The sequence below is a fragment of the Primulina huaijiensis genome, chromosome 15, assembly GCF_012295235.1.
Source record: "Primulina huaijiensis isolate GDHJ02 chromosome 15, ASM1229523v2, whole genome shotgun sequence".
In the NCBI taxonomy this organism is placed as follows: domain Eukaryota; kingdom Viridiplantae; phylum Streptophyta; class Magnoliopsida; order Lamiales; family Gesneriaceae; genus Primulina; species Primulina huaijiensis.
Window position 1 is genome coordinate 3,929,350 of NC_133320.1, and position 24,768 is coordinate 3,954,117.

The following is a 24,768-nucleotide window of genomic DNA, read 5'->3' on the forward strand; positions in this document are numbered from 1 at the left end:
TGGCACCCAAGATTTGAAAACCAAGACGGGAAAGAGGCAATAGCAACCACCCAACCACGATCGTTGCCTTTGAAAGCGTCCATTAACGTCGACTCCTCAACAAAAAAAGAAACAGAGAGAGAGATTTTTGCTGCTCTGTCTTCTTTTTGGCCGGATATTCTCGCTCCTCCTCTCTGTTTGCCTAGATTCTCTCTCCCATTATTTGGTGCCCATGATTTTCGGCTTTTATTTAATGTGGACTGTTTCTTTGAAGAATTAGCTCTTTTCCCACAATGGTTTTTTTCGAAAAGATCAAAACTTTAGAGAATTGGTCAATCGGGGTTGTGGGAATTGTGCAGACGTGGAGTTTCTTTGGATGAGGATGAAGCAAGTGTGTTACGGTTTGAGGTTTTGGGTTTCAGTGGTTTCTTGTGTGTGTTCCTTTAGCTCTGAGAGTTTTCGTTATTTTCCCCAATTTTTCGGGGTTTAGGTTTTGGGTATGAGATTTGGTGTTGGGATGGCTTCATAGTATGAGCTGCTAGTGAAGAGTTTCATTACTGTCGTTGGATTTTTCATTTTAGGATGGATGGTCCCCTCCACAACCATTCAGTTGGGAACCTTGGAGTGTGGGACCGCAAAATTTGAACTTTGATTCACCGATTTTATTTGGATCCAGTCATAGCTCCGTGAGTGCGATTCATTGGGCTGGGGAAGGAAAAGGACCGTTCTTGAGTAAAAAAATGTCGCATGAGAAAGTTAGGCGATCGCCTGCCTTTCAGGCAATTAAATCTTTGCCTGGAGATTTTAGGTACGACGGTTCTCCGGGAATTGGCAAGATGATGGTACCTGGTATTGCATCAAAGAATGTTGAACTGTCGATTGACAGTAATGATAATGGCAGAGGTGACGTCGGTTCCGATGATGATGAATCACCGTATGGTAGTTTGGATGGTAGTTTGAATGTGTCAACAAAAGACGGATCTTCGTTGGGTGATAGTTTTAAGGCTTCAAATACGCCTATCAGATCACCCAAGCAGTCGTATGTTGAGTCCAGGTGGAACAACACCACTCCGTATGCATCAAAAAAGGTATACACGGGAGCTTTCACAGAATTGAAATGCATTTCTTGCGTTGCTGGATGCATATTATTTATTGTTTCTATTTTTTTAGTTGCATCTATGCCTTCCTCTGAAGCTTTTATGGCTGATGGGGCGGGCAAGGAGATGATATGAAACTTCCTTGCCTCCGATTGGATCTGACGAGTCCCTGCTTATATGACCAGTCGTCTGAATTGAATCATGAAATAGGAAATTAGATAACAATTAGGAAGAACATCATGTTGTAATGGAGTTGAGTCAAAGTTTTTTCTTTAAACTTTTTTTGAGTTCCTTGAAGCCAGTGACTTGGTTTGGAGGGTGGTTTCAGACTCTAAGCATGCTCTGTTTATTGGTTATCCAGAATACATGAGTTTTAATAATGACGTCTATGAATGAAATTTCTAGTTAAGAACCTGGAATTTGGTTGTAAGATTACTTACTTTGGAATTGCACCTTTATGAAACTGTATCTTTAGCTGTGGAAAAACGAAAACCAGTCCACTTAGTTTTAGACTAGGATAAGTCCTTACTGACAAGTGACATGATTTTATCATTTAAGTCTTTTTTCCATCCTTGATTTTCACACATATTGACTCAATGAAATACTTTTGAGAGGCAGACATCATTTTTCTCCACAAATAAGTATCTGACTAATAAGAACGACTATTGTAAACTTCTATATTTTGTATGGTAGTCATCTTGCATACACTCTCGCACAGTTTGATTGGTGCTTTCTCTCAATATGCCATAATTTATGCATCAAAGTCTGTTTCTTCTTAAATATCTCATGTTGACACACTTGGAAAATTATGTTCATTTATGGCACCACCCAGCATCATTCGGGTCATATACCGTTTTCCTCGAAAAATTATCTTTTGATGTAAGGTTTTCACTTCTGATTGGTATACTTGCATTTTCCGATTTTATAGCACAAGAGTAACTATTTGTATTGAAGTGTTTCGATAGAGGATTGTTTGTGTGCTTGAAAATATCTTTTATGAGATAATTTCTATTTATTTGAATGGAGTGTTAACAGCATATGTGAAGTAAATTTTCAATAGCTATTACTAATTCGTCCAACCAAGACTATAGATGAGAGACCGATGCATTCTCCCATTAACTGCAATTGTGTTTTATATTGTGACAATAGAAAATTCTTTCCAAAAGGTTTGCATGATAAAACGCAAAAACTTGTAGTTAGATTTTAGTTGTAGAGAGAGAAGACAAAGAAGAAACTGAAAACACTTTGTTGGCTCAGTTGGCTGTAGACCTGCATAGTAGATTTTTGCACCCTGTAGATAAAAAAGTAGTTTACTTTGGTTTATAAGAGAAAACGTGTATATTGAATGGAATCAAATCATATTCATAATAACCAAGTACATCACTTATTTATTCATAACAAATCAAATGGTTAAGAAACTTAATCTAATCTAAACTTAAACTTTAAAATATAAACACTAGATAGATAGTTATTTAAGAACCTATCCTTATTTTAAATTCAAATATCAGATATTTGCTGTTATGTTTTAGTTTGAAATAACCTCGGGAAGTCCTCTCTGATGATAAGTCTTGTTATCGTTGATCTTATAACCAAGTTATTAAGTTTGAATATAAAGTTATTAAGTTTGTATATTCAGAAGCTTCAGTCATGGTTTCAACTTCCTGATGGTAGTTGGGAGCTGGGGACAATTATTCAGAACTCTGGAAGTGAGTCATTGATATCATTGCCTCAGGGAAAAGTGAGCACAACTTATTATGTTTGGATTAAATTTTATATCAGTTAAATTTATCCCTCTTTAATTGAGATTCCTGTGTAGGTGTTGAAAGTAAATTTGGAAAATTTGGTACCAGCAAATCCAGATATACTTGATGGTGTAGATGATCTGATGCAGCTAAGTTATTTAAATGAACCATCAGTATTGTACAATCTGGAATATAGATATAACCGGGACATGATTTATGTAAGTGTACACATTCACGTTGAAAATTTATCTTAAATTTCCTGTTTTACTAACTTCCAGATACTTTGTTTATGTCTCTTTTCATATCAGACCAAAGCTGGCCCGGTTCTTGTCGCTATTAATCCCTTTAAGAAAGTATCATTGTATGGAAACAATTATATTGATGCATATAAGAGCAAATCTTTGGAGAGCCCCCATGTTTATGCCATTACTGATACGGCTATGCGGGAAATGATCCGGGGTAATCCTCGTTTTGTGAACTATTATATTACTCTGAATAGCAACTAAGGCTTGGCTGGAATTACTTAGCTGAGCAAAAATTTTTCCCCTTGCAGATGAAGTTAATCAATCTATCGTTATAAGGTCAGCTAATCACCAGTTGTTTTTCCTTCTTGCCATCTCTACCTTTTTGAATTGCTAAATAATTTTTTTGTTGTTGTATCACGAGTCTGTAATGCTTAAATCCCCGAACATGGATTATAATACAGCCACTTACGGTATAAAACCTTTTTAGTGCTTTGGGTGATCCAAACTTTCAATTTTTTTTAAAGAAAAACTTCATAGCTGGAGGACTCACAGTGGTTGATGCCAAACTCATGCCGATCTTTTAAATTTAATTTAACTGTTTTGAATTTTTGTTAAAACAATTCTGGGAACAATATCTGATAACCTGAGAGAATGAGCCCGGCATTATGAAATTGGATACAAGAAGTATCTGCAAGGTTTGAGATGCTTGATGGTAGCAGTAAGGGAAAATTACTTTTTTGATCATGTAATTTACACGTTTTCTTTTTTAGTCATGTTAACGGTGAATTTCTATTTTTAGTCCGGTAACTTGCATATTTTTTCTATTTTTGGTCATCTTACGGTGAATTTCCATTTTTTGTCTTGTAACTAGTTTAGTTTTTTTTTTTTTTTTTTTTTTTTTTTTTTTTTTTTTTTGGTCTTTTTTTACCAGAAGACACGATGGAAAAAAATGAAAAAAATAAACCACAAGTTGTGTGACTAAAAATGAAAATTTATTGTAACAGAACGAAAAATGAAATGCAAGTTACATGACTAAAAACACAAATTTATTGTTAACAAGACCAAAATTGAAAAAGTTCAAATTACAAGGACAGACGAAAAATGTAATTTTTCCGTAGCAGTCATATACATAGTTAGCATGCATCTCCTTGGTCATACTTGAGTATCACATTATTCGACCGCAACAACCACATTTTACTTAAAAAAAGATTTCATTCGAGTCTGATCTTTAATCTTGGCTAATGTGACCACATTTAAAAACATGCACTTGATTCAACATGGCCTACTAGACCAAGTTAATTTTGAAATCAACTGAAGAAACATGCTAGCGTGCTAGGTCCGGAAATTGTTCCATCTGTTTTTGTTTTAACTTGGTTGTTTTGTATAAAATTATTTTTTACTAGTGCAGATTCGGTGTAAGGAGGATTGTTTTAGCATTTTTTGTTAGGGTTGTGATCACTCCGACAAAACTTTTGAGCGCTTTTACTTTATAGTTTACAGGATTCAATGGAACATCCTCCACTCCCTGTAAAATAGGCATTTCTCTTGTGGTTCACGGTTGTTCTTTTTAATGGTCTTCTTTGAGCATCTATGCAGTTCATTAACTTAGGTGAGGGTTCCTTGACACGCCATATTTTCTGTGAATCAGCTGCCATTTATTGTGTATTAAGAAAATATCTTGATACAACTTCTTTGTTTGCATTTGTAATTCTGTTGGGATGGATACATTTATCCCGGAATATGTTGATGCTAAGCCTTTTAAACATTTCCTTAGGATTTAATTTCTGCTCAACTGATTTATTTAATATTTTGATCCACATAATAACGTGTGATTCTGCTCACTCTCTATTCATCCAGCGGTGAAAGCGGAGCTGGAAAAACTGAGACTGCAAAGATAGCAATGCAGTATTTGGCTACTCTGGGAGGTGGTAGTGGTATTGAGTACGAGATACTGAAGACTAATCCAATTTTGGAAGCCTTTGGTAATGCCAAAACGTTAAGGAATGACAATTCAAGTCGATTTGTGAGTTGTTTGAGTTATATTCTTTTTATCTTCATAGCTGGAAAGCATGAAACATCTTTGTCTTCATAGTTGACATACACGAAACTTCTACACTCATGTTGTGGAAATGAGTCAAATGACGTCCTAAGTTTTCTGGTTTGTGAACTTTGAGTAACTAGTCTTTCCTGTCTGCAGGGAAAGCTGATTGAAATTCACTTTAGTGAAACTGGAAAGATATCGGGTGCCAGGATTCAAACTTGTACGATCACGTTCAGCATAAGAATTCAAATTATTGTGTACCCTCGTGCAATTACAAAGACTGATCTAATTCATTTTATTTTTGTTTTGTTGTCCAATGCATTTGTTGTTCCCCATAGTTCTACTTGAGAAGGTAATTTTTAAATATCCTAGTGGTTTGATTTAAATAATTGGGTTTTTGATAAAAGACTCAGGCTGGCTGTTTAAATGGGCAGTCCAGGGTTATTCACTGTACAGAAGGAGAAAGGTCATATCACATCTTTTATCAGCTTTGTGCTGGGGCTTCACATATCATGAGAGGTATAGCAGTGTTTTCAATTCATCTATCTTGTTTTGATAACAATTAACAGCCTTGCAAACTGAGTATTATGAACGAATGGAGTAAGGGTACTCTAAATCTTGTTGCCCTGAGATTTATATGGATTTGTGCTGGTTCCACTTTCACTATCGATAGATTAGATACTGATTTATTTTCTGGTACTCCTTCATTCCTCAAACCTCTCTTGAAAAAATATTGATTGAGCTTTTTCTTTGTCTTAATGACTTATCATGCAGAAAAATTAAAATTGAAGAATGCGGACGAGTTCAGGTATTTGAGGCAAAGCAATTGCTTTACAATTCCTGGCATCGATGATGCAGAACAGTTTCAAGTTGTAATGGTACCTACCGTCATGGACTAAACCTAATCATCTCAAGCTCTGACCTTTTCATATCCTCATATCTTACGCTAAAACACTTTTAGATTAATATCCCTCCTTGCCCAGGATGCTCTGGATATTGTTCATGTTAAAAAAGAGGACCAAGATAGTGTATTTGCCATGCTATCTGCAGTTCTATGGCTGGGGGAAATCTCCTTCGCAGACATTGATAGTGATCACCATGTTGAACCAGTTGTGGATGAAGGTGATGATTTTTCAGAATTCACTTTGAAATGATATTTTGCATGAATTTATGTTGTTAATAGCGAAAATAAATTTAGATGGAATTAATAAATTTGTATTTGTCTCAAAAGTTTTTCGGTTGGGTTAACAATGTTGAAATTTTGTTTTTGTCAGTTAGGTTCTCAGTAAGTCAATTAGTATGAACTGTGCGGAAGTAGGCTTACTGCAACTGGTTGAACATATGGCTTATCAAGAAAATCAGTAGGGGTTTGTTGAATAGTAAGGTAGGTGGACTGGAAAGTAAATAAACACAGAGTTGTTTCTGGATGTTCGAAGATTTCAATATTTCTGCGTCACCCTTTCTTTCTCACGGAAGGTTTGCACTAAAAGACTTTGGTAATTATAAGCAATTTGAAATCACCCTCTTCAGTAAGACTTAATGCTACTTAACGGAATCTTTAATAAAATTTCAATCTAAAAACTTTGAGCACTAAGATTTTTTACACTAAATTACACATTTCATATATAAATTATAAATACAAATTTGATCATCAAAATGATCAGATAATGATTTATCATCGTGTGCTGGTTATTTCATTTTGGCTCACGGAAAGCTTCTTCAGAGACGATCAGTTGTTTTCAATAATTCAGCGATAGATGGTGTAATTGTGTAACCTTCAGAGGTTGTTCAACTGATCTATTTATTGCTTAATCTGCAAAAGCAATCTTTCAAAATAATATATCCGTTTGCAAATACAGATGTCGTCATGTCATCGTCTTTTTTGACATGTTCTGGTTGTACACCGAAACCTGACATCTGTTACGATTCAATGACTTTTGGTACAAAAAGCTTTATTTGCTATTTCATCTGGGCTCTGATCTTTAATCACCGATTATACCGATTCTTCAGGGAATGCATGGATTTGGACTGACTGATCAACTAGATAAACTATCAGTTGGGCTTCATCAGTCAACCTTGAATCAGTTTGGCTGTCAGTATCATACTTATGATTTATCAGTTTGGCTTGTAATTAGTTAGGCTTCTTAGAAAACTTATTCTTATGAAAATTCGGTTTTTCACCTTGAATTTAGTTCGATTTGGCTCTGTAATTATCCGTTGGATCAGCAACCTTGTTCAATCGCCAAAATTTAAAATGTTCCAGAACATAGTAAAGTAAATCAAGCTTCATGTGATTAGCTTGCCAAAACCAATCCTACATTGTTTCAAGAAAAGAGAGTTGTGATTTCATACTTGTAAATTGCACATATGAATAAGGTGCATCTTACCGTAATGAAACTTCCGTATCTAAATTCCCTGGGACATTTACATTTCTGGTATCTCTGATGATTGGACACATGAACTAGGCAAGATACAAAAAATCGCCGTATTAAATTTGTATTCATTCGTTACTTTCTCCTTGAAGAATTGGTTTCTTGTTTGAATTGATTCTGTTTCCCTGGACATTTTTTGTTTGATCGTTCTTTATCAAAATATTTTGAGATGTTTTAAAAACAGACTTGTCATTTCATTGCCTTAAGTTTTATATTTAATATTGTGTACCAGTTTTATAAAAAACATGTGTACAAAAGACTATTTCATAACTCCAGCGAGCTGCATGGATTTTCTCAATGCTGTTTGTGCAATTTTCAGGTCTAATCAACATTTAATTTTCAGGTCTAATCAATGTTTCAACGATGATTAAATGTGTTGTTGAGGAGCTAAAGCTAGCATTATCAACTCGAAAAATGAGAGTTGGAAATGATACAATTATTCAGAAACTTACCCTGGCTCAGGTTTGTTACGCAAGGGTGCCAAAGATATCGATGACTTGTTATGTTTGCACTTAATTTATGGTACATTGTTAATTGAATTTTTCAGGCAATCGATACAAGAGATGCACTGGCCAAATCAATATATTCTTGTTTGTTTGACTGGCTGGTTGAACAAATCAATAAATCCCTAGCAGTAGGTAAAAGGCGCACAGAAAGGTCCATCAGTATTCTGGATATTTATGGCTTTGAATCATTTGAGGTGTGCGCCTTTCCTGGTACTTCAATTAATTTTTAGGTTTTTGTCTATTTCTTTTATGACTGCATTTACTATTTTGTTCTTTAGAGGAATAGCTTTGAGCAGTTCTGCATTAATTATGCCAATGAAAGGTTACAACAACACTTCAATCGCCACCTGTTCAAATTGGAGCAAGAGGTGAACAATTTATCTTTTTTCGAACGACTTGCGGTGCTCGTAAATTCTATATTATTTGTCAGGTTTAAGGATCGTATTTAAACTGAGAACTATTGCTTGTTTACGTAGCCCCCCCCCCCCCCCCCCCCCCCTCATGTCAATCTTCTCTTTTTAATCACATAAGCGTTTTATTGGTTTTTCGAAAAAATATAAATGGTTCCTGGTTCCTCTATTTTATATGAATCATATGCTATAAAATATCAACGTCTGAAGCCACCTGAAGCTTTTTTAAATAATTATGATTACTATCTTAATATATGAGGAAAAGGAAGTTTGAATCAACACTGATTTCATGTGTTGACAAATTTATCGAAACCTGTATGGGGATGCTTGAAAAAAAATGGATCAGTGAAGTATGAGGAGCTACACTCGGTTCAATGCCAAGTCACAATCTCACAGGATGTGCATAATCCTGTCTAATCTCCTTTGAAAATGTGTCAATCACGCATATGTGAACAGTTAGCAATATATTCTTTTGTATACAGTGCACTCGATCGCTAGAATAAACCCTTTCCTTTTCCAAATAATCCAAACCACCTGGGCACTAGCTTTAGTGAGTTTTGCACAACGAATTTTCTTGCCTGTGGTTAGAATGGTAGGGAAATTACTACCCCTATTGTCAACCCGTGATTCTCCGTTTATGACGAAAAACTTGCATACGGATCCCTATTTTAGGTCTCAAAATTGATGTTTAGTCATGTCCATTGAAAATGTTTATCAATTCAAAGTCGCTCTTTGGAAAAGTCCTGATCGTTTTCTATGATTAGAGCCAGTTTGCAAAGAGAGAACTGTTATTTTGTTTCACTTGATTTTATAGACATTTTACTTCAATTGATCATTTTATTGAAAACAGGGCAATTTGGCAGTTGTCTCACACAAAGATACAAAATAAAATTAAAAGTTTCCTTATGAGATTAAGCACACCTCTTTTATATTTTGAAGATGGCCAAGATAAGTCCAATATTCCTCCTAAAAAAATGATGGCTTTGGAGTTAAGTCCCATGTATACATTAGGGTTACTATGTCTTACTTATTGTAATAAGGAAACCTGTGAATAAATTATATGAAATGACTTCAATTAGATGGTTCTTTTTTTTTGTTGTTGTTATTTTGTTTCGAGGATGGAATCACGTCAGCCATACATTAATGGTACTAATCTTATCAATTTTTCTATATATTTAGGACATGAAGAAGGTCATGTTATATTATTTGATTTTTTACTCAAGCTTTCTTGGAACAAGTTATAATATAACTAAAGGAAAAATTTTGGTCCACCAAGCAAATTCCAGGGAAATGGATGAAATTGAACAGTTAATGTTTGTTCAATATTTTGAAGTTAAAAAATTCTTCTCCAGGAATACATTCAAGACGGCATTGACTGGGCAAAAGTTGATTTTGATGACAATCAAGATTGCCTTAATCTTTTTGAGAAGGTATGAAAGCCGACTTTCAGATATTTTAGACAACTAATTGTCTCATCTGATGCTTGCTGTTTAAACTGCTCAAACTTTTAGCTTTAAATCTCTTTTACATAACCTTACCGAGGATAATTGCAATGTGCAAGAGCATTTTCTTTATAATTCATTTTACGTTGATGTATGGTGAATGTTGAAGGCATGTCCGACACATGTTCGTTGCTAAATAACTTAAAAATTGGCTAGGGGCATATATCATGCGACCACTCAGAGTTTTCATTTGGACCAAAATTATGGTATGTCCCCCTTTTTTAATATTTAATACTTGGTATTTACAAGATCATTAACCAGTGAGACAACATAGCTCCATATAGATGTTCTTTGGAGCTAAAAACCAATCGGTAGAATGAAATAAAACCATGGTAAGCCCAGGGCAACAAAACATTTGATGTTGACTAGGAAAAGATATACGGAGGGCATCTTAGGTACTACCACGCAGAATCTCCATTTGGACAAATATTCTGGTGTCTCCCCCAATTTTAATATTGAATACGGATTCACAAGGTCCTACATGATCATTTTTTTTAAATTCTTTAATTTATGGTGGAAAATAAACTGAATACAGTTGACTTGGAAATTTATGTTTCTTTTATTTTTCTTCCTAATGGACCTATTAATTATTGTCTTGTGCAGAAACCTTTAGGGTTGCAATCCTTGCTAGATGAGGAATCAACCTTTCCAAATGGCACAGATTTGACCTTTGCCAATAAGCTCAAGCAGCATCTGAATTCCAACCCTTGTTTTAGAGGAGAAAGAGGCCAAGCTTTTACTGTATGCCATTATGCAGGGGAGGTATTCACATTTATTACTGAAATCTTTACAGATAAATAACCGTGTTTCATTACCACCCCCTTTCCCCTCGTCAATTCACTCACACAGAAAGGTGAAAGAAGTAAATGCAAAATAAAATTCTAGTGGCTATCTTTTCAAAATCTTAGTTGTTGGGGACGGGCCAGTTCTGATATTTAAATTCTTCGCTATACCCTGACCGCATAAATGGTGACATTGTGCTTATTGGTCTATATTTTTATTGCTGTTTGTATGCGCTACAAACAAGTACTAATAACAATAATTTCTAGAACTTTTATGCTTAATTTGCTCTTGATCTGTGAGACTTTGCTGTCTTCTTTTCTCATTTCAGGTTACTTATGATACGACTGGGTTTCTCGAGAAGAATCGGGATTTACTTTATTTAGATTCCATCCAACTTTTATCTTCTTGCGCATGCCACCTTCCTCAGGCTTTTGCGTCCAGTATGCTTTCTCAATCCGATAAGCCTGTTGTAGGTGCATTACATAAATCTGGTGGAGCAGATTCACAAAAACTAAGTGTGATGACAAAGTTCAAGGTAACAATCACGTCTCCTTCTTAAAGGATTATGGAGGTTAAATTTATGTGCAAGTCTGGTGATCTGGGTTGTGATAAGCTAAGTTGCCAATTGAAGATGCTATTGCTCGCGGTACAAACAGATGAAAGAGTACTTTGTGGCCATTGGTGTGTCTATTGTATTTCATCAGTATATATTTCTCCTTTTAATGTGATGTCAAAATTATGATGACATTATTGGCATCAGATAGTATGAAGTGACTGATTCAGGAAGTTAACAAAAAGAAGCAATGATATTTTCTTCAATTTGAACTAGAAGTCTAATTATAGCATGCCATGTTTTCAGATCTGAACTTTCCTTCTATTTGTATATATGATGAAAAAATCAATTAAATAGCATTATGTTGTGTCGCGGTTCTATATAAGGTTTTATTGATCAAAACCTGTTGTCTTAGTCTTAATATATTGCCTTGATAAGTTGGATAACTAGTAACAACTTGAATTTATGGGTGGTATGGACCATATTCCATTTTAATAGAATCACATGGTCTAACCAGAACTTACAAGTGTGATAGGTTCCCAGATTTGATGCTGCCAAGGATGATCCTTGTGGGGGCATACTCATGATACATGTTTGGCTACATATGTTAAGTTTGCGTGTCAAGAAATGTGGTTGAATAAGGATCAATGTTGAAAATTGTTAAAACCTGGTATCAATTTGCTTTTTTGTTTGATTACATTCAAACTTGCTTGCCATTTGGATTTAGTAAGTATGAACTTGCAGGGTACGGTGCCCTATACGTTTCTTCTTTGGAGTGTGGGAGGATGGGGGTTGGATGTTAAAGGCAGAGGTTTATGAATAATATACTTGAGGCAATGCTTTTATTGTGTATTGATGATGATAGTGGTGTTTACTTTCTATTATCAGGGCCAATTGTTCCAATTAATGCAACGCCTTGGGAGCACAACACCTCATTTCATACGTTGTATAAAGCCCAACAACTTTCAATCTCCTGGTAGCTATAATCAGGGTTTGGTCCTACAACAGCTTCGTTGTTGTGGAGTCCTAGAGGTTGTAAGAATATCAAGATCTGGTTTTCCTACTAGAATGACTCATCAAAAGTTTGCCAGAAGGTAAAGGAAATGAAATTAGCCATCACTACTTATTTGACTTCATATATTCTCTATTTTCATTCGATTTGTGAATTCTCGCCTTCCACCTTTGTCAGGTACGGTTTTCTTCTATTAGACCATGTTGCATCACAAGATCCACTGAGTGTTTCTGTAGCAATTCTTCAGCAGTTTAATATTTTACCCGAGATGTATCAAGTTGGCTACACAAAGTTGTTTTTCCGGACTGGTCAGGTGAAAAACTCACTCTGTTTGTATATTGGTCCTTTGCTCTTTATTTGAGGAAACAATGTTAAAACATGCTGGTAATTAATGTAGACATAAATAGGCCCGAACAGTTTTCTGTTTGTCTATGCTTTTATGTGATTTTCCCATCTAGAGTGCTGGCTTAATTTTTTTAATCAACTCCGACAAATTTGAGATTCACGGTTGGCAATGTAGAAAGATGCTATAGGTTAATAAAACGTCGATTTATACCATAAGATTGTGTGTATGGTCCTTTTAATTATTAGTCATACCACTAAATTATGGCCACTGAACTTATAGGTCCTAGTTTCTTTCGAGCATTACTCTCTTGTGCCAAACAAAGGTTGCAAGAAATGTTGAGAAGTATTCTGCTTAAAAAGGATAGAAATTGTTGTCTGATGATTAACCCCGATAGTTATTCAGAAGCTGTTAGTAATCTTGACATTATTATTGCTCTAAAATTGGATTTTACTGTAGTTAAGTGAAAATCATCCCCAACAATGTGGAGCAGGCGACACTTCATCTTCGAGTGTTCGAATGGGTTTTTTTTCATCTGAATATATATGGGTGGGGGATTATTAGGTATTGAACCTTCACCTCTCCCACATTGGAATAGGGGATGCCACTTGACCATGATGTCACTGGAAGTGCTTGGTTGGGCTTTCAGTGAAGCTTTCTCTACTCAAAAGACGGCACATGTATTGAAAGTAGTTATGAGAATTCTGTTCATTTATTTATTTTCAAAATTTTTTCAATCAACATATTATTTCATGTTCAAAATACAATCAGTGCTAATCTTACTCGTCCTAGTATGGAAAAAGATTTGGAACAGTTTATCAAAGATGTGTCTGTGTATCTTGGTGCTAGATTAACGCAAATTCAGACGGGATCCTGGAATTACTGAATTCAAATAGTTTATCTAGGATACTTGCACTAACTTATCATCATCCTTTATGAACGTTAGTTTGTGACTTATTGTGAGTTGTTTCAGATTGGGGTACTTGAGGATACAAGAAATCATACCCTCCATGGTATCTTGCGTGTTCAAAGCTGTTTCCGAGGTCATCAAGCTCGTTGCCATTTAAAGGAGCTTAAAAGCGGGATTGCCTCACTTCAGTCATGTATGCCTATATATATAGAACATGATTATCATAATATTTACCATTTATCATCTCTATGAGCAACGAACCCTTTCAATGCAGTTGTTCGTGGCGAAAAATCTAGAAAAGAGTTTGGAGTCTTATTAAACAGACATAGAGCTGCTATATCCATCCAAAAGAGAGTAAGAGCAAGGATTTATGGAAAGAGGTTCGACGTTTTAAAGGAGGCATCCATTTCAATACAATCAGGTAACCATAATCTGTATTTACTTGGTGACTGATGACTTCACCACCCCATTAAAGTTCATGCAATGTTGCATATTCTGGAATCTGAATATCTGCCAGTTAGTCTGTGGGCTGTTTTTTTTTAGCTCAAATTTTAATTCAAGCTGACAAGCTTTTTCACATGCTGATGAAAAGTTTTCAACATTATTTTAGAAGCCTACATGACTGAATTTTTAAAGATAGCTTGTTGAAATCCTAGACATTAGCAGGACAAATCCTGATCCTCATGACTCATTGCTCTAAGAGGCGAATATTGTAATGATACAATTTTTTTCCTCTCATTTTTTCTTTTCAAGTAATTCGTGGCTGGTTGGTCAGAAGATGCTCAGGAGATGTAGGCTTGCTGCAGTTTGGAGGAAGAAAGGTACACTTGACTCTTTCGGTTTTCCTATTGAAAAATCATACAGGGTCAGATATGTTTTGTTGGCAGCAAGGGAGTCACCGCTGATTCAGTTTCTTTGCTGTTAATTTTTTGAGGAAAATGGGATTCTTAAACCGAAGTGCACACACTCATATCATTGCAAGTACTTACAATTTCAAGATCCATTCCAAAACAGTTAAAAATCTTTTTTTTTTCAGTGTTGTCCTGTTAATGTACTAGAGTCCGATCACACAAATGTCAACACCCGTATCCTAGCTCTAGATTCGATTTTGGCACAAAGAATACCACTGCTATCATGAGGGCGGAAACTTTACCTTAAATGAAACTGTTTCATAACCATTTTTTCTGAACTTTAGTATCGTAAATGTAAGCCAATCACTTCTAAATGTGCCATTCAACTCCCTTTCTAGTGTTTATGATTTATTTGCCTTTTTCATGTTTGAATTGAACTCTCAACTTTAAACAGTCCAGGGTTTTCCCCTAATATGGAGTCTGATATGTTTGTCTTGATGTCTCTTTGCGATTGTTTCTGTTTGAATTTTACAGTGATATCTGAAATTAAAAAAGTATAATTGGCTGGAAGATATGTTATTGAACATATGTTGATAGTTAAGATTGTTCTCGACCAAATGGGGAAATGTGTTATTTCACATTTGTTCATGCATTTGCATATTTCTCCTTTATATGAGTTGTGCATTTTGGAGTTATTTTTCTCACATTATTATGTTGCAAATCAGGGCAATGAGCCGGAAGAGGTACTGGTGAAGTCATCTTTCCTCGCTGAAATGCAGCGTCGTGTCCTGAGGGCCGAAGCTTCTCTGAGAGTAAAAGAAGAGGAGAATGATATCCTTCACCAAAGGCTTCAACAATACGAGAATAGATGGTCTGAATATGAGCTAAAAATGAGGTCCATGGAAGAAGTGTGGCAGAAACAGATGAGATCACTGCAGTCAAGCCTTTCAATTGCAAAGAAGAGCCTGGTTTTTGATGATTCCCGCAGAAACTCGGATGCATCAGTGAATGGAAACGTTGACAGAGAATCTAGCTGGGAGAGTGGCAGCAACTTTAGGAGTCATGATATCAATGGCGCAAGATCATTAGGTGCTGGTTTAAGTGTCATCAATCGACTTGCTGAGGAGTTTGAGCAGAGGAGTCACGTGTTTCGAGATGATTCCAAGTTCTTGGTGGAAGTAAAATCTGGGCAGGTCGATGCAAGTTTGGATCCAGATCGCGAGCTTCGAAGATTAAAATATATGTTCGAAGCTTGGAAGAAAGATTATGGAGCCAGACTGAGGGAAACAAAGGTGATTCTCCACAAGCTCGGAAATGAGGAAGGGTCATCAGGCGAAAAGGCAACGAAGAAATGGTGGGGGAGGAGGAACAGCACAAGGATAATTTGAGTTGCATTGCGTTTAAGCTCAATATTCTTTTATATGCTAGGTACTGCACTTTAGATTTAAGCTGACGTCATCTGATGGAATATCATGCATGTCTGATGATATTTGTTCCACTCTTGTAGGAAGATCTGTGGACTGCAGTAGCTTTGAGTATGTATATGTATGTCTTTTTGGCCCTTTATAGAATTTCTTGAGAAAATGGTATTGTAACGTTTTTCTCAGAAGACCAGCATTGGGTATTACTCATTTATTTATCAGTTAAAGTATGTTAGCGCTAACCTATTAAACTAATAAAAAACAACTAATACTAATTAAAAATGCATGATTTTCTGAAGAATTAATTTGAGTAAAAATAGAAATGAGGCACCAGTTTGTCTAAAGCTTATATTTTGTATCCTACTGTTGGCATAATGTGTTAGCGTATCTGGATTTTTACTCGACTAAGGCCTTTCCCTCCTTTGCCCTCCAAACACATTGGGTTCGGCCACTGAAACACATATAATCCCTGCCACTAGACCTGGCCACAGTACGGGTCGTGGCCAGACCCGGCTGGTTAGGATCGGGGTCAGACCCTTAAGGTCCAGGTCGAAGTCGGACCGTCGAGTCAACGATTTTTAAAAGATAAAGCTGTAATCGTCCCATCTAATATTCGTTACAGTCCCAGTTTGAAGTCAAACTTGTCGACCCCATGAACCGGTCTGTGGGACTACGAGCCGCGTCTGGGTCACCATGGCCAGGTCTACCTGCCACCACCTTTTTCTTGGCGCTGTGTTCTTCTCCCACCTGCCAGCAAGTAAACCTCTGCTCCATGAATACAGTGAAAACAAATTAGCCATTAATTATTATCAAAGAAAAAGGGGAAAAAGGATAAAGGAGGCGCAAGAAAAAGAGTGATGTTAAGCGGGTCTCGTATTTCACAGCAGTTGCGAGACCACCATTCTCTGCAATTAGGGTTTTATGGTTACCATTCCAATTGGAGAAATTCTTATCATTACCGCAGCCTCAGGCCATCCCACCTCTCTTCTTCTTTCGTTCTTTCGTTTCCCTTTTCGTTCGGTTGTCCTATTGCACAATTCCCATTTCGTTCCTCCAAGAGATTTTTCAGATTTAAATTATTGCCCACCACCCATTCATGTTCTTCTTCCGCTTCTTCCCATCCTTCTGTTAGCAATACTAATAATGACGACGACCCGGCTCGTGTGTCTTTCGTTAATAACGAAAATTGTGTTCGGAGTGCAATACATCCACCTCCTCCCCTCCTTTCTGGTTGCTTGAGGTAATTTTCCCCCGTTGATTTGGTTACTTAATTTGGTGAATTATTTCCTGTTGGCATATTTTGGACGAGTTACTGTTTGTTTTAAAGTTTGGATATTATTGTGAAAACATGTTATGCTTCGTTTCGCTCAGCTGAATCAATTTGTTCGCTCTTGTCATTTCTTAGTCTAGTGAACGATGAGGTATTCAATTTTGGACGATGGGTGTGATTGATATACATGTTATGCTGCATTTTCTTCACATTACTGCAATTTTATGTTATGGCAGAATTCTCCTCGATTTTTTTCCCTTCTTGCATAGTTTCTGCGATCAATGAATCCTTGTATATGTACATTACTGACCCCAATTAAATGATGTCCAATTTCCACGCCCTATTCTTAATCTTGGGGAATTTTCTATTCTCAACTATTCACGATTCTTATTACCACGGTATGTTGCTTTTAACAGCCCAGCTGGAGATGTTCCAGATCCTCCATCTGCAAGATTATCACCTGTGGCAGGTTGCTTCTTTGAATATTGTTGGGTTTTCAGTTTGCTGGAAACAAGTAGCCAGAAAATAGTATTCTAACTTACAAGAGTCCAAATAATGGATATTTAGTATTTCAGTATTGTGGCTGTAGCATTGTTCAACTAATGCTTTAATATTATAATGCCTCTTATAAAGTGTGTTTTGACTTGTGACTTCACTTCTACCGTTTAAATATTTCAAGGATTTTGTTTTGTTCAGTCTAAGAAGCATCATAGTTAAATTTGGACTGCAGTCTACTGATTTTTGCTTTGTGCAAATATATCATGATCCATTCGTGATATTTAGCCTACCTTCTGTACTATAATTGCCTTAAAATATCTGGAGGTCAAATATCTACTTTGATGGGATCTTATGTAGATTTTCAGAATGTCTCAATCTCAGATTTATTGAGAGATCGGTCTCATGTGTATTTTTGATAGGACTAGGGTATTGTCTAGTATTTTGTCATGACTGGATTTCTAGTCCGCTTATTGTAATTAAAAACTGTTTAGTATTTAATAAAATATAGTTTCTTATATAAAAAAAGATTTAAGTGTGAATCTGGCGTCATCCATTTTTCATCACTGTGGTATTTTTTTGTGTGGTTCATGCTTTTCTTATCGTTGTCAAGATCTATCATCATTATCAAAATTTCTTTTTTTTTGAATACGTCCTGAATAAAAGCCTTGGGCTTCATTTTATGTGCTGCTTAGTTAATATTATGGAAACTGTTTGATAGTTTCTACTTTGTTGTAATTAATCTTGTCCTGTAATTTTATGCTGTACACTTCTATTTCTCTTGATGCGTGATGACTCTTTGTTAAAAAAAATATCATTCATTTAAAATTTGAAGGGATTTGGCTTGAATACGGAAATTTTGATGCATATTGCAGCTATAGTGATGCTTGTGCTGTGCTTACCATACCCTGCAATACATTATTTGGGAAATATCTTCTTTTTCGACAATCTTTTATGGTTTATTATTACAAGTTAATGTGATTAACAGATGGATTGATGTTTGTTTGGTGTTATTCATTCGAATAGGAGGGATCGTAGCTTTGGGAAAGTTTGATGCCCTTCACATTGGTCATCGAGAACTTGCCATCCAAGCTGCGGAGATAGGAGTTCCATTTCTCTTGTCCTTCGTTGGAATGGCTGAGATACTTGGGTGGGAACCTAGGTATGGTATGCCCTCTGTCTTCTCAACTTTGTTATCCCTGCATATATTAAAAAAATGCTTGCACGAAAGAACGAACTATTTTGTCAAATTAATTATTTTGTCAAATTTAATTTCAGATCAATGCCTAAAGAAATGTCTTGTGAATAAGTAAGATGAAACCCTCATAAATAACCCATACTTCAAACTACTTATCTACAAATATTACTGGTGTAAGGATTCATATTCTGAAATTTGATATTTTATAGCCACATACATCGAGCAGTTTGTTTGATATACTTGTGTGATTACCATAAGTTATTGTTTACGCTCTTTTTATACAATGACGTAAATCATGTTAGAATACTGGTTTTGCATGACTATCAAATATTTCATGCCACTACGCTAGCGACTTTTGCTATTTCGAGATTATTTGAAGTTGAGGGTTAGCAGTCTGTCCATTAGTTACTTTAAAGCCTGCGTGTTTTTAAAATATTAAAGAGTCTGATGGATGCTATTTTTAGATTTTTATTTCAGGCTTGTGTATCAATATGTTCCAATTTTCTAGTAATTTAATAATAAATAATTAACCTGCTGCGGTGCATAAAGCTAAGAAGTTGATTGGACGCCCGTTATGACTTTTTGAACAGAGCTCCTATAGTTGCCAAATGTGATCGAAAGCGAATTCTTTCCTCTTGGGGTCTGCTCTGCCATAATGTCATCCCTAAGGAATTCCAAATTGAATTTTCTACGGTTAGATATCTCACCCCACGACAATTTGTTGAGAAGTTATCAGAGGAGCTTGGAGTCCGTGGTGTTGTTGCTGGTATATAATTTATCTGTTGATCTACCAGATTTATATATTTTATTTTGGTCCAAAAACAGATGAATTAAGCACGATTGTTAGTGTGGCAGGTCAAAACTACCGATTCGGATACAAAGCCGCTGGTGATGCATCAGACCTGGTGCAACTGTGTGCCGAGTTTGGCATGAGTGCTTGTATAATAGATTCTGTCATGGACAAAAACCAAGACTCTAAAGACATAAACTGTAGCAACTCAAAGGAGAAAGGCCAAGTCTCATCCACTCGGGTTCGTCATGCTCTTGCCAAAGGGGACATGAAATATGTGTCAGAGCTGTTGGGACGCCATCATCGTCTTATGCTAGGGGTCAAAAACAAGGAAATGTTTTTTAGTGATGGAAAGAGGTTATCAGCTCCTAAATCTTGTTTGTTGAATCTTCCTCCCTGTGAAGGTGTATACGAGGATTGTTGCCTGTTAATTGGTGAGGAGAATGTGGTGGTACCCTGCAGAGTGATTATCGAGACCACAAATATTCACGTGGAATTAGAGGAATTAGCCTTAGCCCCTCACTCACATGTTACAGCCCAAAACTCAGAGTTACTGGGTATAGAATTTGGAGAGTCGTCAGTTTTAAGTTAAGTAAACATATAATTTATATGGTGTTTTGGTAGTTACAATAGTGCTTACAAGTTTACTCCTTTAGAATTCATTTGATGTACAAGAAATGCATACATGCTATTTATATACTAATTTATATAAATGCTAATACATTCTCCATTACCACTCTCTATACTTCCACGCACTGTTTTGTTGACCATTCGTACTCGAAAGTATCAAGTGAAAATGTGAGTACTAAGCAACATTGTGGTCGTATACATGGTTTTCTAATCAAATTTTTTATGTGGTACAAAATTGTTTTGGAATAAATTGAGAGAAACAATTCAATGTAATCTACTACTACTTGGATAAGTGATAACTAACAACTGGCAAATCAAAGAATGGATATAGGTAGTGGTTGTGGTTCCATTGTCCTAAAAAAAAAAAGTCAAAGAACACATAGAAACGTTGTTTATTTGAGGTTTTTAATTATTTTTTGGAACTTTATTATATTATTAGACACAAGGGATATTGAAATTAGTCAAGTAAAAAAATCTTCTAGAGAGATTATTATATTATATTTGCTAAAAATTTGGATAAAAACAATTAAAAATGATATTTTTAATATAAAAAAAATAGTTGATTTGATATATTTATTAAACAAATAATAAAAATAGTAGTAAAAACTCACAATTGTAGATATCGAGTCCGATGAGTAGTGAGTAGGTTATCTTGGATGGCTTGCATAAATGACAGCCTGGGTGACGATGAACTTCGGGCCGTTCTGTCCAAGCTTCAACTGGACGTGGAGAAAGATCTCTTCGGCCTCGTCTGCAAGAGGTGGCTCCGCCTCCAGAGCACAGAGAGGAGGAAACTCTGTGCTCGTGCCGGGCCCCATATGCTCAACCGGATCGCCGCCAGATTCACGCGCCTCCGCGAGCTAGATCTCTCGCAGTCCGTCTCACGCTCCTTTTATCCAGGGGTCACCGACTCCGATCTCTCCGTCATCTCCACAGCGTTTTCCGCGTTGCGCGTTCTAAACCTACAGTATTGCAAAAGTATATCAATCTCATCGTTACTTTCCACGTTTTTTTTTGTTGGACATTGTTACAAAGATACGATTTTGATTTGAATGCTTGTTTTCTTCCACCGACCCGTTTTGATTTTTTTTTTTCTGAGTTGCATTATATTGGGAAGAAGTAGTTTTAAAATTGTTTCTTTATTGTTATTGGTCTTTGTTATCTCCCGTCGATGAAATCATCTGATCGGGAGTTGAATATTGTGGCTGTTGAAGTCATTTTTCTTAGAAAATTGATATGGATTTGAAATGGTTAATTTAATTTGATGGATCCATTGTCACACCTATCCTATTTGGTCGAATGACTCAAAGTATTATTTTTTGAAAAGACCTTTACAGGTTGCTAATTTTTTTTTCAATGGAAACTTGAAAAACAAATGGGCCGAAAGATATACCTTTGCAAGACCTACTGGTGCTCGAATGATGGAAAAGAAGCAGTCTTTAATCCACTTAAATCTTATTCCTTGAGACGGATTTCCTCACAGTGACTGCTCTTGAAATTTATTATGGGAAACTTAATGTTAAATCCGTTGTTTACTTTTTGATGGAACTAATACTGCTTTCAACTGTTGCTGCACTGTGGAGCTTTACATTCTGTAGGAAAACTGAATGTTTTATGTTGCAAGTTAAATTTTAGTTTGGTGCTAGCAGTTCTTCAGAATAGTACTTCAAAGCGAACTTATTTTGAAAGATCTCATAATATATTAATGATGTCTTAATAGGTATAACTGATAATGGAATATCAGCAATTGGATCGGGTCTTCCTTCTTTGGAATCGTTAGATGTGTCTTATTGCCGCAAGTTAACGGATAAAGGATTGTCGACTGTTGTCAAAGGTTGCAAGGATCTCAGAGCATTACATCTTGCTGGTTGCAGACTTATATCTGATTCTCTGTTAACTCATCTTTCGATGAACTGCAATAAACTTGAAGAATTGGGTTTGCAAAGTTGTACTTACTTAACTGACTCTGGTCTCACTGCTCTTGCTGATGGTTGCCGGAGTTTGAAGTATTTAGACCTCAATAAGTGCATTAATATTGGTGATCTTGGGATATATAGCGTAGCAAAAGGTTGTTCCTCTTCGTTGCGCACTTTGAAGTTGCTAGATTGCTACAAAGTTGGAGATGATGCCATACTGTCCTTGGCCAAACACTGCAGAAATCTAGAGGCACTAATCATTGGTGGTTGTCGGGACATAGCTAATGAATCCATAAAGTCATTGGCTGGGGCATGTTATAGCAGTCTCAAGATTTTGCGCATGGATTGGTGTTTAAATGTATCTGACATATCTTTGGACTGTATATTTACTCTGTGTAGGAAGCTTGAGGCTCTAGATGTTGCATGTTGCGAGGAGCTGACAGATGCTGCTTTTCAAAGTTTAGGAAATGATAATTTTAAGTTGAAGTTGAAAATCTTGAGGGTGAGCAACTGCCCAAAGATTACAGTCGATGGAATCACCAAACTTTTGATGTCATGTGAAGCTCTTGAATATCTTGATGTCCGTTCGTGCCCACACATAACCAAAGTGAGTTGCCATGAGGCAGGACTTCAGTTTCCGATAGGATGCCAGGTAAATTTTTCTGGTAGCTTGACAGAGCCAGAAGTCTTGCGCTAGAATTATAATTTATGGGAATGGTGATAGCATAACACAGCTGACGTGTTACAATGGCAGTTGTGAGTTTGAAAATTAACATTCGAAACTGAAACATGTGAGGGCTTCTACATCTCTTCTCCGGTTTGATATAGAATCTTCTATTGTAAGTTTCACAACTTAGGAATGTCTTTTCTTCTCTTCTTTTTCCTGAACAAATTTGTACATTATGAATGTATATTATCGATTCCCACCTTTCTTTTTGTTGATAAAGACAGTTGTGCAATGATACTTAACTAGTTTAATTTTCCCCCCACTGGTGATTTATTCGAAATCACACATTGGCAGCGTAATATATATTTATATTCATGATATCTTTGTGCAACATTCATTCACCATTAATTATGATTTAGAAAGTTTAAATAAAAATATGAACATCTCAATGTCTCAGACTTATACAGGGATTGGAATTTTGTTTTCGACTGATGGTCGTGCTGTACACGGGTTTTGTTTCTTTCAGAGCGGATTACTTATCCGCAGTTAGTAACAAAAATTTTATTATCATTAATATATTATGTTTCTTATAAAAAAAAAAAGTTTAAATAAAAATGAATACCAACACCCTTGTTAGTGCGATAGATGTTCTTCCCTGTAACTAATTGTGATCGTAGATGTAACACCCTAGTTAGTGCAATAGATGTTCTCTATAATTAATACCAACACCCTTGTTTAACAATTTACATATGTGTTTCCGGTGGTGTGTGTTTTTCACATGTTCAAAACACAAATAAATGGAAGATCAGATCCAAATGGCTAGATGTAGCCTGTTCTGCAGATCAACACATAATTCCCTCGGCAGATAATATTCATATCCACATATCTCGAATTTATATCCAGACACAAATCTATCCTTAATAATAAGGTACTTATACAAACTGCAGTAATCCCTGTAAATCCTGGCTAATCAAATTAAATCTCATGAACAAATTAAGTTACAATTCCACTCCAAATCAAGTAATGCTCTACACCTGTAAATACTTAGGTGCACCATTTTTAGTCTTTACGCACATTCTCCAGCCTTCATACTTTCACATATCCCTACAGTCCTCAACTTTAACATCGGGATTTTGCTTGGAAAATTTTCGACACCCTTTCACCTGTTTGTTCATGTTATGCGGACCATTGTTAATCGTTAATAAAAAATCATCCTTTATTAATCATCACCACATGTTTATCATTCTATTTGTGGTAGTATCATTAGGAAGGGTGCAACATGGACCACGGGAGGCTGTCAGCCCCCTTCCCATTGATCTGATCTATCTCACCTCAGTTCCTTCGAGCCTCGTGGGGACTCTGTTCACTCACTTTTGGTTGTGCCAAGCATTCATTTCTCTTGGGACTGGTAGGAAAAGATACCTTTTAACGTGCATGAAAGAAAGCTGAATTTGGTACTATGAGGGATTCAAGGTCTCCGCGGAACATCCTAAAGTAGAGAGAGGTATGCACTCTTTTGCCTTAAATTCATATTTCCAATCCGAAAGTCTAACAAGAAAGTCCCAAGAAATAAGGAATCCAGATGGTATTCAGGGAGCTTGGTTTCATGTTCCTCCATTAAGTCCACCGTGCTCTTGACATGACTCTGAAAGTGGGGAGTGGCCTCGAAAAGGCAAGAGGTTGAGTGAAAGCGCCTCTCCAGAACGTAAACAATCAGGGATCGGTGGTTAATGAACACATATTTGCATTTCTATGGCTCGGATCGAAGAGGAAGGTGCTTATGACAGTATTTCAAAGCGGCTTCGAAACACAAGGAGAGGGATGAGGATGCCCCAAGCTACGGCTCTACGCTAATCAAACAGACCTGACAGAATCTACTTCCCTGACTAGACCGAATACCGCCAGAAGTTTGTTCTTTTCCCACATATAAGAAAGGCTTCGCCGAAGGAGAAGTACTTACGGCAAAACGTGCCGA

General features: G+C 36.3%; 3 protein-coding genes across 3 annotated transcripts; all 3 read left to right on the plus strand.

Moving 5' to 3' along the window:
* Positions 1-16,043, plus strand: LOC140958544 (myosin-1-like). Its single transcript, XM_073416032.1, has 23 exons — positions 1-1,067; positions 2,713-2,814; positions 2,893-3,036; positions 3,127-3,277; positions 3,372-3,399; positions 4,921-5,086; positions 5,261-5,324; positions 5,443-5,456; positions 5,539-5,623; positions 5,879-5,982; positions 6,088-6,226; positions 7,880-7,998; positions 8,084-8,236; positions 8,321-8,410; positions 9,805-9,882; positions 10,558-10,716; positions 11,066-11,272; positions 12,179-12,384; positions 12,480-12,615; positions 13,619-13,748; positions 13,830-13,976; positions 14,309-14,376; positions 15,132-16,043. The coding sequence occupies exons 1-23, from the start codon at positions 720-722 to the stop codon at positions 15,792-15,794; spliced, it is 3,501 nt and encodes a 1,166-aa protein (XP_073272133.1). The 5' UTR covers positions 1-719; the 3' UTR covers positions 15,795-16,043.
* A 462-nt stretch (positions 16,044-16,505) lies between these two features.
* Positions 16,506-20,318, plus strand: LOC140958545 (FAD synthetase 1, chloroplastic-like). The gene is made up of 5 exons (XM_073416033.1): positions 16,506-17,067; positions 17,514-17,566; positions 18,619-18,754; positions 19,381-19,556; positions 19,646-20,318. The coding sequence occupies exons 1-5, from the start codon at positions 16,685-16,687 to the stop codon at positions 20,170-20,172; spliced, it is 1,275 nt and encodes a 424-aa protein (XP_073272134.1). The 5' UTR covers positions 16,506-16,684; the 3' UTR covers positions 20,173-20,318.
* Positions 20,319-20,815: 497 nt separating this feature from the next.
* On the plus strand, positions 20,816-23,108 carry LOC140959966 (uncharacterized). Its single transcript, XM_073418044.1, has 2 exons — positions 20,816-21,188; positions 21,931-23,108. The coding sequence occupies exons 1-2, from the start codon at positions 20,867-20,869 to the stop codon at positions 22,821-22,823; spliced, it is 1,215 nt and encodes a 404-aa protein (XP_073274145.1). The 5' UTR covers positions 20,816-20,866; the 3' UTR covers positions 22,824-23,108.
* The last annotated feature ends 1,660 nt before the right edge of the window (positions 23,109-24,768 follow it).